Here is a 15,514-nt window from a genome sequence, read left to right on the forward strand (position 1 = left end):
ACATTCCAAATTGAAGAGCTGTATGTGATGGTGTATGGGATGGCATAGGAGCGGAATAAGCAGGGCACATGTGAAGAAGAGATGAAATGCACTAAGTGCAGGGTGGCCAGCTGGGCAAATATACACAGCAGTACCCTTTGTCTCTCCTCACCATTCCTTTGTCAGCTGGTCTGCATCTGCCATTAACTCTTCCACACATGGGGTAATGGCTCGGGGGTACATAGGAAGGGAAGAGAGTGCAGAATATCACCATTGCCTTGGAGCCAGCACTTCTTGACTTAGCTTTGAGATGAGCAGAAGACATTTTCTAAACTTTACAACTTATTGTAATGATGCTACAGCTATTGTGCCCCTGGTTAGCTAATTGCACTGTGAATTTCATACACCCTGACTATAGAACTTAATAAGGCATTTTAGGCAGTTAAACAGAAATGTTCATATTATAATGAAAAAGAGAGGAGCTTTAAAGAGTAGCACCCAGCAGCAGCACCCATTTTGCTGTGCCCTTGCACAATCAGGTAGCTGTTAGACTTCTCAGGTTGCAATGCAGCAGTAACTCCCCCCTTACAGCCCAGAGACCTGGTGCCTCTCTCTCCCTCGCTGGTGACCTCCTTACAGGTGGGAGCTGGATTCCTGTGCTGCTCTGTGCGCTGCTGGAACAAATCAGAGTATCACCTGCATCGGAAAGGTAGGTTTGTTAACTTACCTGTCTTCTAGGGCAGTTCTTTCTCTACATCATTCTTCCAAAACTTTATAATGCATTCATTCTAAGCCTCTCCCTTCAATCGATTTCATGTAGTATAATCCCAAAGTCTATTAAGTATTAGTAGAGAACATCATTTTAGCCCTTAAGTGTTTCTAAAGGGTAAAGAATAACTAGGAACTAACACCAGACCTAACTATAATTCATATAAACCATTCTGATTTGTTTGCTGCCAGGGAAAGGGGACCCTCATGTCCTTCTAACTAATTCGGAATTGTCAGGGGTGAATTTCTCAAACAGTGACTTTGCATCAACCAATCAGCAGTTACTTTTACTAGCCTAGACCATCTAAACTGAACAGAAATCTTATCCTATACTTATAGGATAAAATGTCTGCTACGTTTAGATGGTCTAGTCTACAATTTCATACACCCTGACTACAGAACTTAGTTAAAGGGTCTTCAATAAAATGGAGTCTTTAGACGCAAATGGTATTCCCTACACACTGCAGGCTCCAATTTGAATAATCTCTAATACAATGTAGTGATGGGTAATGGCTGTAGGTTGGAGAACACTGACTAACCTTCTAACTCCCTACATTTCTTCCCTATACATGTTGTACTGTGGGGGTCCTCCTATAAGTGCTGGACCCTGAACACTAAACGCAGCTGCTAAAAATACTGCAGAGAATTAGATTACAGCACATAAACATAAATCTGGATACAAGATTTTCTTTCCCAGGCTGGAGTCTAATGGATCACCTTTGGCGAGTTCTTGACATATATGACCACTTTAACTTGTATGTACAAGTACAGGAGGTGTCATCCATAAGGCTTGGGACCTGGGGTTTTCTGGATAAGGGGTCTGAAATACCTTGTCTACTAAAAATCATTAAAACATTCATTAATAGGATTGTTTTGCCTCTAACACATATTAATTAGAGTTGGGATCAAGTACAAGCTACTGTTTTAATATTACAGAGAAAAGGGAAATCAATTTTAAAAATCTGAATTATTTGATTAAAATGGAGTCTGTGGGAGATGGCCTTCGCATAATTTGGAGCTTTCTTTATAATGGGTTTCTGGGTAACAAATCCCATACCTGTAGCAGGAAGCTGGAATTTCCCCGTTTGCCATGTTTGGCTGAAGAAGTATCAAAGGCCATAGACATTTTGTGATTAAATACTAGGCAAAACGTATGTTCAGCACAAGCCCTATTCATGTTGATAAAATGATATGTAGTTTAGGTTCATTTAATTGCAGAAAACACAGGAGTAAAGCATCCCCCCTGCATGCTGTATTTGACTAATGAACACTCCTGGATTCTAAAAATACAAACAAATAAGGAGGCATTTATTAAAGCTATTTATGATATTAATGCACAGCGCTGGGGTCCCAGCAGCCCTTAATACAGAGCCAGATGGCTGCGGGGCAGCTGATAGTGAGTTACTGCAAAACCCTCCCAGCTAATGCTGCAGCATAAATATATAAGAGTAACTGGGCTTCTGGCCTTAAAATGAGCAGAGTCAGCCCCAAGCTTAATTAACTAGGAAGTGGGATTCAGCACTTAAAAATCATAGTGTCACCAATATAAAAAGCTTTTATTTGCGTCTGAAATTGGTGTGCCTATGCTGGCGTGTTGGTAGGAAAAGAGAATAGCATTCCTCCCTGCCATGGTCTGTTCTGTGATGAATTGAACTGTCTCCTGCTCCATCCAGAATGTGGCCGTCTATTTCTACACAGAGGGAAACAGTCACATAAGATTAACGTTAATATCAGAAAGTTTTCCATTGTTTATAATTCTGCCAATGTAACCACTGAGATCACCGACAGCTATGGGATCCCTTATCCAGAAACCCTTTATCCAGAAATCTCTGAATTACGGGAAGCTCATCTCCATTTTAATTAATTTCAATTTTAAAAAATATTCCCTCTTTCTCTTTAAAGGTGGCCACACATGTGGCGATCTGCGATCTTTTGTGCAACCATCGGTCGCATGAAAGATCGTCAGACCCGCCACTAACCTTCAGGGCTGAAACGGCAGATAAGGAGGTAGAAACAATAGGATTTCTACCTCCTTCTGCCGATTCAGCCCTGACGGCAGATTTTGCTCAGGTGCCTTCTATGGCGCCCGATCAAAATCTATTAACCGGCCCGATCGGCGAGTCGTCCGATATCAGCAGCCTCCTGCGATACCGGTCGACTCGCCGACTTGCCATACACGCACCGAATATCGTACAAAACGAGGTTTTGTATGATATTATTGGTGCGTGTATGGCCAGCTTAATAATAAAACAGTATTTCTTACTTGATCCAAACTAAGATATAATTAACACCCTTATTTGGTGTTTAATCAATGTTTCAACTATTTTTAAGTTGACTTAAGATATGGAGATCCAAATTATGGAAAGATCCCTTATCGGTTTGCACCTACCCCCCCCCCCCCCTTCCCCCACAAGTGTTTCTATTCACTTACCTGATACAAAAGGAGCTCCTCTTCTTCAAAAAAATATATGACCCAGGGTTTTGTTTGCTGAACATTGTATTGCCATCTTGTTCTGATCTTCCATTTGTCCTCCCGTCATGCTTGGGAAAGTATATGCTGTACAGAACTGTACTGAGATCTCTGTAATGTGCATGCATTGGGTAGGAGGTAAGCGCCTAGAATCAAGGGGGGGGTGTATAACTGCGTGGCACTCCCCGGTGATTTTATCTTTACTTTTCCTTTAAAAATAGATAGAACAAAACTGAATAATTAGTCACTTTTTTTCTTAAGGCAAGTTAAGGACCTTTTCTACCTGCAGCCTTGGGGACTTTAAATGTAGGATATTTATATTTAAGGGCATCCCCCCCAAAAAACTGACTTTCTTTTTCCCGTATAATGAAAGAAAATATCATTCTAAGCAACTTTTCAATAACTGTTAATTTAATGTCTTTGTAAATGTACTTGTCATTGTAATTGTCATTGAAAGTCGTCAGTTAGTATTTCTTCAGGCCTGGTAAAGAGGTAGTTGACTTATTTGCTATAGAATGTCCTATTTTGAGCAACTTTTCACTTAGTCTTCATACTGTATTATTTGATAGTCCCTGATTTATTTGCCTTCCTCTACTGGCTCTTCCTGGTTTATAAATGGAGATCATTGCCTTCAGCAGCAAGAAAACCATTGCTCAGTCAAACTACAATTTTATTGCTGTTACAGTTTGTTACTTTTCACTATTCATATTCCTGCTTATCATTCAAACCCCTACCTGGTTGCTAGGGTAAACTGGACCCTAGCAACCAGATAGCTGCTGAAACTCCAATCCTTCTGAACAAAAGCTACATATTTTATAAACCACAAAAAAATAAAAAAAATAATCCCAACTGCAAATTGTATCACTTTCTACATCATACTAAAAGGCATATAAGATGGGTTGTGCTACAGTGTTTCAGGAGTCAGAGCCATTAAGTGCATATAATATAAACAGACAGACCAAGACTGCTTTAGTAGCAATTACATCTACCAATACCAAAAAACATTTACATTTTTTTATAAATATAAATTTGATTGTTACTTAGATTTACATTTTTTGTAAATAAAAGTTTGTTCTCCAGTGTAGGAGAGCGATCCCATTCCCATTTAGGAGAGATAAGCAGTGGGAGCAATATTACATTTACAAATTAAGATATGGGTCATTAAAATACATAATACAACATCATAAGTAAGAATAAAGGACACAGTAACACTGACACCTGAATTAAATAGGATCATAAAGAAGGGACAGTTTGTGACATCCCTTTATTATATCCCTTTATTAAAGCTGTCACTCTCAGGAATGAGTGTAGCTACCACGCCAGCCACGATATTGTTTCTCACTGTGTATAATTTCAATGGGCTCATCTGTACTGTATGCAGTCAGAAAATATGTTCAGCAGTAAAAAGGGGATTTTTCAAGCTGTGAGAACAAGGAAACTGTAGAGGCAGCGACAAGGAACTTCACTGTTTGGGGAAACTGGATCTGGCGGAGTCTCTGAGGAGAGGTGCAGCATTTCCATTAAAACAGCTATTGTAAAGCTTTATTGTGAAGCGCCACTATCTCTGCACCCGAAATGAGAAGACAGTGTTTATTGGGAGAATCCATTGAAACTATACATCTTCTTGCCTAGTCTGCTGAGCCCAATTTAAATGATTCCCCCCTGCCTGTGGCCTCTTTGAACAGCCCTTTATCAAGGTCTGTGGAGTTTCTGTGCCATAATTCATCATTTACTGTATTTTAAATGCCATTATATGTGATGGAATCACTGTCAGTCTTAGAAAAACTGTGTCAGTATACAGTATGTCAAAGTCTTCTCAAATACTGGGGGGTTAATGTGCAATTATATAGTATGGATACTGTGCTATTATATACTGGAATCAGTGTCAAGGATCATAATCAGGAGTTATATTGTGGAGTTTTTTTCCTGTTCCATGAAATGCTGGGGGTGACCATGCCATTATGTGTTGGAAGTTATTGTGCCAATTTAACCAATGAATAATATTTTTACTAAGCAATAAATTAATTTAGCAATTTATTTTCCATGAAGTTTTAAAGTGATACTGACACTACAAAACTAGTATCAATACATTAATGTAAATGAGTAATAACCTATAGGTCATGTTGATCATTTTCCACTGATAGGGAAAATAATGTAAGTAATTGTTACTCGAAATTCCCAAACCTGACTGTTTTGCCAACCCGATTGTCCCATCTCAACCTGTCAGTTATAGCTTCTAATACTAACTGAGAAATACGGCAGCCCCCTCACATGAGGGATCACATAGGGAATGTAAAAGTATTGGACAAATACTTTTAAGGCAAAATTATAAATAGCATGCAAAGACAATGTTATGATAGATGTAAAAAAGGTTAATTTTTGGTGTCAGTATCTGTTTGTTCCAGCATGTTACCTAAAATAGTGTTTTTGTAGTATGTAGAAAGTGATTTTGAAGTATTAAGGTATATGGAAGTAGGTATAACCCTAAGTAAAATTGAGTATATTGCAGTTACTTTATCTGTTACTTTATTTGGAGGGGTAAAAAAATGTCATGGCAAGAAAAAATGTGTTTTGTCTGTATAAGGATGGTTAAAAGAGCAAATGATCTGGAGAGGTCCATAAGAGATAGAAAGTAATAGGTGGAGTGTGTACACCAGATCTTGGAAAAAGCACCCAGGAGGAAAATTAACCCTGAAAGTATTCTCAAAGTCGGATAATATCCTCATGTGCTTGAGCCCTAGTGGGTCCCATATTAGGAAAATTGCCATACATGGGCCTTCATACCAATATGGCAGCTTATCTGCCCATGTATGAAGCATTCTGACAGGCCTTTCCAACAGATATGTGGGCAAAAATTGGCCAGATGTCAACTGGGCAGGCCTGAATTGGCCAGATGTCAACTGGGCAGGCCTGAATTGGCCAGATGTCAATTGGGCAGGCCTGAATTGGCCAGATGTCAACTGGGCAGGCCTGAATTGGCCAGATGTCAATTGGGCAGGCCTGAATTGGCCAGATGTCAACTGGGCAGGCCTGAATTGGCCAGATGTCAATTGGGCAGGCCTGAATTGGCCAGATGTCAACTGGGCAGGCCTGAATTGGCCAGATGTCAACTGGGCAGGCCTGAATTGGCCAGATGTTGATTGGGTAGGCCTGAATTGGCCAGATGTCGATTGGGCAGGCCTGAATTGGCCAGATGTCGATTGGGCAGGTCTGATTTGGCCAGATGTCGATTGGGCAGGCCTGAATTGGCCAGATGTCGATTGGGCAGGCCTGATTTGGCCAGATGTCGATTGGGCAGGCCTGATTTGCCAAACAAGCAAATCTTACCATGTATGGCCACTTTTACTTCCACCATAGACCTGTACATCACCTGGATAACGTAGCAAGTATTTCTTCATTTGTTTATGAGAGTGGGCCCTGTGTATGGAAATACACTGCTCATTAGAAAAGAAATAACAATTTTGGATATCTTCCACAGTCAATTATTTTTAAATGAGTTAAACGTGTATTTTGTCAAAGCAGAAAAATGTCAGTGTCCAAAGATTTTTAAGAATGTGACATTGTCTTTGTTTGATAGGAATGCTATATTTAATAAGAGTATTTCAAGTTATATGTTGGATGGAAGTCCTGGGGTGTACCTAGAGAGGAAGCTAATCCAGCACCTGCTGGGGGCCAGGGGGCATTGGGGGGTAAGTGGGAGGCTGACTGATAAGTAAATTCAGTATATGGTTATGAATAATGTTTTATTCCCTTTATGAATAACCCCCCCCCCCTGTTTTCTTGCTTAATCTACTGATTGAATAAATGTCCTTTATTTTTAGGATGGACACAAAAGTGAAGCTTTGTTTCCTGCTGGCATTTTTCAGTCAGTGCGAGTCTGCAGCTGCCCAGGACACCATTGATTCAGGTACCCAGAGGACTTGGTGTCAGGAGCCCCCGCTATCCAGTTACTGCTGGGCAGTGCAACCTCTCTGCAGAGTGCTGGGCTCAGGTCTCATTCCTCTGAAAGACATGGGAACAGCATCTGCTTGATCAGCCCCACACTCACAACTCACTACAGATCTGGAGGTGTCAGAGGCTAAAACTCTGCAACTCAAGAACAAATTGCATTTTGCTGGTCAGGTTTTTATATTGATCACTGGTGAATGGAAGGTGCAAAGGAGCTGGTATATATTTGAATAAAAGTGGCTAAAGTGTGCTTTAGTCATTGCAAATTCCATTTATCCTTTTATAAACCAAATTCTGATATTTAAATGAACTTATAAAGCTTTGCAATGCCAGGGCTCAATTACTATGTGTACATGGCAAGTGCTGATTGTGGAAAGTTGAACCCCTTAGGTGCCATAAAATGGAGCAATTGTTTTACCAGTGATTACCTTGGTGCACCAATCTTGTAACAAATGACACCACACGTGACAGTATTTATTTATACTCCCTTGATGCATGGCCCATGTAAAATACCAGTTCAGAGGAAACTTTTCAGCCACCCCCACACCGACTTGATGACTTGTTATCTCTGCCCCACCCGAGACCGCTGCCTAGAAGGGACACACCAATACATACTGGAGTTCCAAAACTGTTGAAAATCTCCCCCATTTTAGCCAATTGTTCACATCAGTCACCACCATACTTAGGACCCCAATACCCAAAATTACAGCACCCGCGTGCATTGTTGCCATGCCTCCTTGCTGCTTATTCCTCCCAGAGGCCTGAACACAGCATTGTGAGGTGCAATGGAGGCCTGCACTTAATAATTGCCATAAACATGTCCCTCAGTCAGTGGTGTAACTGCAACTGGGTTCGCTTGGCAGAGTTGTGTACCAGGGAATTCCCACTTACCGCTCACCTCCCTTCTTGGTCTGTATGTGGCCCCACTTAACACACTGCATGTGGTAAACAAGCCCTTGGTATATTAGAACCAGAACAAATGATAAGCCTGTTAGGAACATTTATGGTCTCTACAGCTCAGTGTCCACATGTTTGTGGCTATGACTATGTAACCTCCAAAACATACGTATACACGAGCAGCCACTATTTATCTTAATAACCATGTTTAATATTTTTAATTTGATGTGTTTCTCTGTTTATTATACCTTAATGTCAAGGCACAGAGTGCAGTATTTATTTTGCTTCCTTTACTTTACAGATTTGCCCCCAGCTCTGCTAAAAGGACTGGTCAGTATCATTCAAATATCCTCAGGCATGAATGAATAGCAGTGCTTTTGCTTGTGTGATGTATCCTGTTTTTCTATTCCAGAAGGAAATAATATCTGGCAATTATTTAAAAGGTAAAGTGCATTCATTATAAAGCGGCTTGCTATCCTTTTGTATATTGTACAGAATTTCTTCATAAACATAGGAAGAGAGAAAGGTGTGTGATACTCTGTATTCTTGTACTGTCCAAGGTTCTGCCTTAAGGATTAACTTTATTATAGTCAGACCCTGGTAATATACAGAATATATTTGGCATTATGTGCAAGAAGATCAATCAAAAAGTGCAAATGATGAATAAAGGCAAAAATCTATTAAAAATAAAAAATTCTTCCATTTTCCATACACTAGAAGTGACATAACTAGAACTGATTGGACCTCACTGCACAGTTTCAGTATATGTTTATAAAAAGATATCTTTAATGAAAATATATTGAAACAGCTGTTCAGTCAGTGTTCCGGTGGCTCCCCAGCAGCTGCATGGTCTCCTTCTTCTATAGTTCTGCCCTTGCATTTTCTTTTGTTTGTACAAAATGGAGAATAGTTTCACCATTTCACATATAACACAAAAATGTAAATTATGGTATAATATTTTGTCTATGGTTTTACCAGGGTCTCTGGCCATCTCTCCTGGGTATTAATGTTTCCTTCTACACAGCATATAGGATCCTGGTGCATCTGTGTCAGTGTTATCTCTTGACACCAGTACACATATTAAATTGCGAAGTGCTCTACACACTACCCACAAAATAAAAAAATAAATAGGGTCACAGACTTCAAGAACATAAAGGGAAATTTAATCTGATTTAATTTGAATAAGAGCTAGTTTGGCTAAAGAGAGGCAAGAAGGTTTGCCATTCCTTATGCCAGTATTTCTCAGGTTGTGAAGCAAGACTCAGTTGTGAGGCTCCCTCTGGTACGGCCCAAATGGACTCCTTGGCGTAGCTGCTGGTGCATCTTATTAGAGGATCCTATGTCTTCTACTTCTGTACCATAACAGCACTTGTATATCTGAGAGAGAACGCTGCTCACAGAGACAGAGAAGAATTCTGATGTTGCTGTCCTTGGGAAAGAGATCAGAAGCCTCAGATGTTCTTTACCATCTCCTTCCTGAACAGAGCAACAAAAGAACACAGGTGTAAACGTTACAGTAGATACAGAATGCAGGTTCTTACGTCATGCTTATGGTCAATTCTACATTATATTGGCCAACATGATTAGAGTGCCCATTAAGTATAGATTAGTGGGTGATTGGGGAATATCTGGACGCAGCTACAGTGATCAATTCTCGGTATGTAGAGAAACCAGGGCCGGATTTAAAGATAGGGCACCCCTAGGCCCACCCACACATGCCCCCCTGCTTGCACACCTCCCCCACTCGCACACATCCCCCAGCTGCTGCTACCCTGGCACTGCCAGCACCAGTTCCTATGTGGCCAACAGAGAGCATGACGCCCCCAGATCTTTGCCATCCTAGGCCTGGGCCTTTGTCACTGGCCCACAAATCCCGGCCTGAGAGGAACCATAGCCAAGGTAATGCTGGCATAAAATTCTGAGGGTGGAGGACATCATGAATTAGGGGGCATCTCTCCACTATGATTGGTTTATCATGCAAGACAAACAAGCTAAGTAACTCTAAGCGACTTAATGCTCGATTCACTAAAAGGACACGTGTCATAATTAAGAAGAAATGTTCTTTGCGTTAATTAACTCGCGATGAGCGTTTTTCTTGCGTTATTTCCCGCCGCATGCGTTATTTTGAGCTGCGTGCTATATTAGAGCACAATATTACGCACGTAACCATTACTTTTGGAAAACTACTGTTCTGAAAATGACCATTTCCCTGAAAACTGGCGGCTGCATCACTCTGGGGCCAACACAGACTTGAATAAATCCCACTGCAAAGTCCATATTGTGTTGCCAAAAGCTCACCAACCGCAATTTTCTTTAAGTACCGCCTGCCCCAAGTAGGTGTTAATATTTGCACAGACTAATGTGATATTTAGTGCGTTTAACGCTTCATATGTGTTTGTGAATCGTGCCTTAGTATTATTTCTATTCGCTAATTAACGCAATGCGAGGTAAATAACGCAGTGTGGGTTTTTTGCGCATACGATATGCGTCTTAACGCATGCAAAATGACTTTGATGAATCAGGACTTAATTATCGCATGCAATAAGCATAATTGACCTTTAGTGAATCGGCCCCTAAATCTGTTAACCTTATAGATTAGCAGAGAAGGAAATAGAAAGTGTAATAATGCCAGTGAAGATATACCCGTTGATAAAAGCCATTAAAGCTTGCAAGCATAATAAACTCAAACACATTAACACTAATAAATAGGATACGGAGCTTCTTTTAAAAAGCAAACTATTGTAGTAAGTAACGCTAGAAAAATATAATTCTGGGCACTTTCATATTTTAATGAAGACTCTCCTTTTAAATCTGAAGGGAAAAAAATCAGACTACATAAAGTGTGGCATTAACACAATATATTACTCCATTAGGGCAAATCTCATTACACCGCTTTATTAGTAGGAAAGTTTACTCAGAGTACCGTGACCAAAGGGCCAATGGCTGGTCAATTCCGATAACATGTTTTTTCTACTGCTTTATAAATACGGCCCCAAAAGGTGATTTTGTGTGTTCTGATTATACAAGCAAAACTAATGCACCATGTCATTCCTTGTATATTATTCTCCCTTACACTATCCCTCTTAAACAGTGATGGTTCATTTAATCTGTATAACATTGCTTATTATATTATTTTTATAGGTCTACTGGACATTTTGCAATTTCAAGGGTAATTTTTTTCCTTCGCAATATAAGCCTGTTTTCCCAAGCATCAGAAATGCTCTTGTGTTTGCTTCTGAACGCCAGTAAAATAATGATGGGGCTGATTTATCAATGTTTGTTTTTTTCCCACGATTAAATACACATTTTGATACACAGGCCTCTGCTGTACACGATGCTGAGGACATTAAAGGAAAACTATACCCCCAAACAATGTATATAAGATCATATCACATAAAACAGCTCATATGTAAAACCCTGCTTCATCTTATTAAACCATTTTCATAAAAATATTCTTTTCTAATAGTATGTGGCGTTAGGTAACTCAAAATAGAAAATTGCCATATTACATACTAAGGGCCGCCCCCTGGGATCATAGGATTCACGGTGCACACAAACAAGCCAAGGCACACATACATGCTAGGCCCCATCAGCCAATGAATGGACAGAGTTCTCCCTTTTTCTCCCACACTACTTCCTGTTACCAGGGCCGGATTTAACTTGCGGCGCCCTCTCCCTCCAGTGCGCATGCGCGATCAATGCGCATGCGCAAACGCACATTTAAACTCCCATACGGAGCAGTGGGGAGAGGTCCCGACTGCTCCGTATGGGAGCCAAATTTAAAAAAACTGTTGCGGCGGGGCGGCATGCCGCCCCTAAACTTGTGCCGCCCTAGGCCCGGGCCTTTGTGGCCTTTCCACAAATCCGGGCCTGCCTGTTACAGTCAGAGCTGCATTATTTCCTGTCAGGTGAGGGATATCTTCTGGGGGTATAGCTTTCCTTTAATACAGCCAGGGGTGCAGAAACCCTAAAATTCTGTTCTAATTTATGGAACTGAAATAGAACCCCTGCAATATTTTTAAAACACGTTGTCTCAAAAATATAAATCATTCTTGTGTATTATTGTGTACTTTTGACAGGCATTCTTCTCTTGGCAAACTCTGCATGTGATGCTATTAAATAATGAAACCAGAGCAACAAAACTGCCCCTGTAATTATTCTTATTGTAATTGTGCTTGCAGTTTCTACAGCAATGTTTGGACACCAGATCTAATTCTGGGGATAATGAAATATCTGGCTGGCTACAATGATCTTTCAATTGGTAGCCTACAGGTAAGGTGAGGGGACTGAGAACAGCATGTGAGTGACTGGTCTGGATTGGGCTGGCATTTAAAGTACACAGAGGCCCCAAAAAAATCAGCCCACTTTAAGGGGCTGATTTACTAATCCACGAATCCAAATCCCGAATGGGAAAAAATCAGATTGGAAACGAACATTTTGCAACTTTTTCGTATTTTTTCATCGCCATTGCGACTTTTTCGTGAATTGTTGCGACTTTTTCGTAGCCATTACGACTTGCGTGAATTGTCGCTACTTTTTCGTAGTCGTTACGACTTGCGCAAATTGTCGCAACTTTTTCGTATTGAGCGCTAGTATACGGCGGGCAGACCTTTCCGATTTTTTTGCGGTGGCTACAAAAAAGTCGCAACAATTCGCGCAAGTCATAACGGCTATGAAAAAGTCGCGGCAATTTACGAAAAAGTCGCGACGGCGACTAAAAGTTCGCAAAATACCGATCATTACGAAAAACCGCATTCGGACGCTTTCAATCCGTTCGTGGATTAGTAAATCGGCCCCTAAGTGTCATAGAATAATGTCTATAGCATCTTAGAGCAGCCCATCTGGAAGTTACCAGAATCCACAGATTGCCAGTCTAGGCCTGGTGAGTGAGTTTAACTGGAGGTTAATTGTTGACTTCTAAAGAAAAAGGAATGTTCACATCACTGGCAGGTTCCAAATGTTGGTCAACCCCCAGTAATTAAGATCCCTTATGTTATACCCCGGGCTGGTGCTCCTATTAGCAGAAAATCACACCTCAAAGGTAATGGAAGCTCCAGGATTCCCCTGTGTCAATAGGAACACTATGCAGTTCACAAGAGGGGGTGGGACAAGGGCCAGTCTTATCAACTGCAGGGCCCAATTGGGACCATTTTGGCAGGGCCTCCTAAACGAAGTGTTGGCATGAGGTTCAGGACTTGCTGGGTAAATAGTTCCTGCCTCTCCCTTTCTCCACATAACTGCTGCTGTAAGTAACCCTGCCTTTTTACCTCTCTCTCTTGTTCCATTGGCCCCCGAAACTGGGCACTGACGCACCAAGCATATTGTATACAGTGTGAGGCAGTGGTTACTGGCACCTCAGGCACATTTTGCAAAGTGAAAGACAGTAATTACTGGCACAAGCACATTGTTTACAATGGAAGGCAGTGGGTCCTGACACCACTAGCATTGTGTAACCAACAAGAGGGAGACATGGCAACAGCAGTGATAGGGTTATTTATGGCACAAGAGGAGACTTGTCACCAGCAGTAAATCTGTGCTACTGTGGGCAAGACATCTCTGAAAATACCTCTGCCTACTTTCACATTTTTTAACAATTATGCTGAATCGCTGCAAGTACAGTGTTTTATCTGCCGAGATCTGAATGTTAGTGAATTTCTGAATTTCTCACCTGCGGATAGCGCAGCTTTACCCCAGGCAACAATATCCTTGTCTTTCAATGTCCCTAAGGCAAGAAACCCAAATTGCTCTCATTGAACGGCTCTTCCTCCTGCCACATAGGCAGCACAATGTTGGTAGATGAGGATAAAGGTACAGATGTTGTTCGGCACCACTGTTGCATTGCTATTTAAACAAGCACGCTAGGGTTCAGAAAAAGATAAAAAAAAAATGTGCAAGGCCAAAATTCTGCTCATTTTCTATTGGTTGTTACTTTTCTCTGATTTATATATTTTTCTCTCCTGCTTTCCTCCACTTTCCCTTTGTCTCCTCTTCTTCCAGCAGTTCATCTCTTATGTGCTTCTCTTACTTTTCTTTTACATACTAGATATTCGGTTTTCTCTTTCTCAAACTTTCCTTTGGCACTCTTACCTCTGCCAGTGGATCACCCACCTTTCCTCACTTTTTTGTGTTCTCTACATACATTTTATTCCTTTTCTGTATCTCCCAATATCTCCTACTATCTTATTCCCCATAACATTCTCTCACATTCCACTTTGTACCCTTTTTCTGTTGTCCTCTTTCACACACACCAGTCCCTGCCCAATTCAATATAGGGGAGGCAGGGACGATTGGGGTTGAGGGCGGGCCGGGCTACTTGGGGTTGGGGGAGGGCTGGGCCACTTATGGTTGGGGCAAGCTGGGCAGTATTATTTTCTAGTTTGGCTGTGAGAAAGCTTATCTCCTGCTGTCCTGGTGCGGGCCCCCATAAGCACAGGGCCCGATTAGGCCCAATAGGTTCAGTCAGCCTAAGGCCGTCCCTGGTGGGATGGGCTGAAAGGCACCAAGCAAGTACCTTTAATAATTGGAATTTTTTTAATGCAATGACTGTGTAAATAGTTGTAAATAAGTCTTAAATCACACCTACCTCATTTTCATTACTCATTTTCATATTATAACCAAAAAAGGATTTGCTGAGCTTCTTCTATTATGGATAGCCAGTGCAATTCCTACAGACTCTCTGCTTCACTCTAGTAATTATGAAGTGTAATGACATTTCCTAATAATCATTCCCAGTAATCATTAGTCTCAAGGATCAACATAGTCCAGATGTAGCTGGGTCAGTTTTAATTCATGTTTATTATGTATCTGCTTTGTCTCTGAAGAGCTCAGTTATAAACTATCTTGAGAACATATCTGAAGACCCCAAGCTTCTGCTGAATGAATTAAGGCGTCTTGATTCTCAGCAGTTTCAGCTCGTAATGAAATATCTGCTTGGAGCCAAAAAGGAAACCTTTGTAAGTACCTAATTAACCATTCCATATGACCATAATGTTTATGATATCTCTGCAGTTTGAAATTAGACTCTGGGTCCTCATCTTCTTTCCCTAGTTTGGCTGCTGGTTTGTAGTGCAAGGTCAAGGACAGCAGATTAATTCATAAAATATGTAATAATTCATAAATAACATAGTTTAGAAAAAATAATATAGAGGAAATGTGTATATTTACCAAGGTGAAAGGTCCTTCCTATCTAGTAAAGTCTCTGTGAGAGATATTTGGTGACTGATGTTGACTACTCACATTGCATATTATATATTGCCTATCGCTTCTGGCCCTTAGTGATGGACTTCAGTGCACCATAGATAGTTCTGTCTTTGTGGGAAGCCATGTTAATGTATTGTTCTTGCCAAATCTTAAATGCAGACAAAGCACCCAAAGCACTTCAGCATAGAATAACGAAGATTTAGGGAGGCGTAGCTTCTTCAAAAAGAGACCAACTCTGTAATCCAGTTCTGT

At 40.8% G+C, this 15,514-nt stretch overlaps 1 protein-coding gene across 1 annotated transcript in view; it reads left to right on the forward strand.

Moving 5' to 3' along the window:
- The first annotated feature begins 468 nt into the window (after positions 1-468).
- otoa (otoancorin) overlaps positions 469-15,514 on the forward strand; it is a 47,940-nt gene continuing 32,894 nt past the window's right edge. Inside the window, exons 1-7 of the mRNA XM_031893565.1 lie at positions 469-688; positions 7,039-7,124; positions 8,364-8,392; positions 8,475-8,505; positions 11,204-11,231; positions 12,244-12,334; positions 14,884-15,015. Of these exons, the coding sequence (XP_031749425.1) occupies positions 7,040-7,124; positions 8,364-8,392; positions 8,475-8,505; positions 11,204-11,231; positions 12,244-12,334; positions 14,884-15,015 (396 nt within the window). The 5' untranslated portion in view covers positions 469-688; position 7,039. The remainder of the gene's footprint in view (positions 689-7,038; positions 7,125-8,363; positions 8,393-8,474; positions 8,506-11,203; positions 11,232-12,243; positions 12,335-14,883; positions 15,016-15,514) is intronic.

The sequence above is a fragment of the Xenopus tropicalis genome, chromosome 9 (genome assembly GCF_000004195.4).
Source record: "Xenopus tropicalis strain Nigerian chromosome 9, UCB_Xtro_10.0, whole genome shotgun sequence".
In the NCBI taxonomy this organism is placed as follows: Eukaryota; Metazoa; Chordata; class Amphibia; order Anura; family Pipidae; genus Xenopus; species Xenopus tropicalis.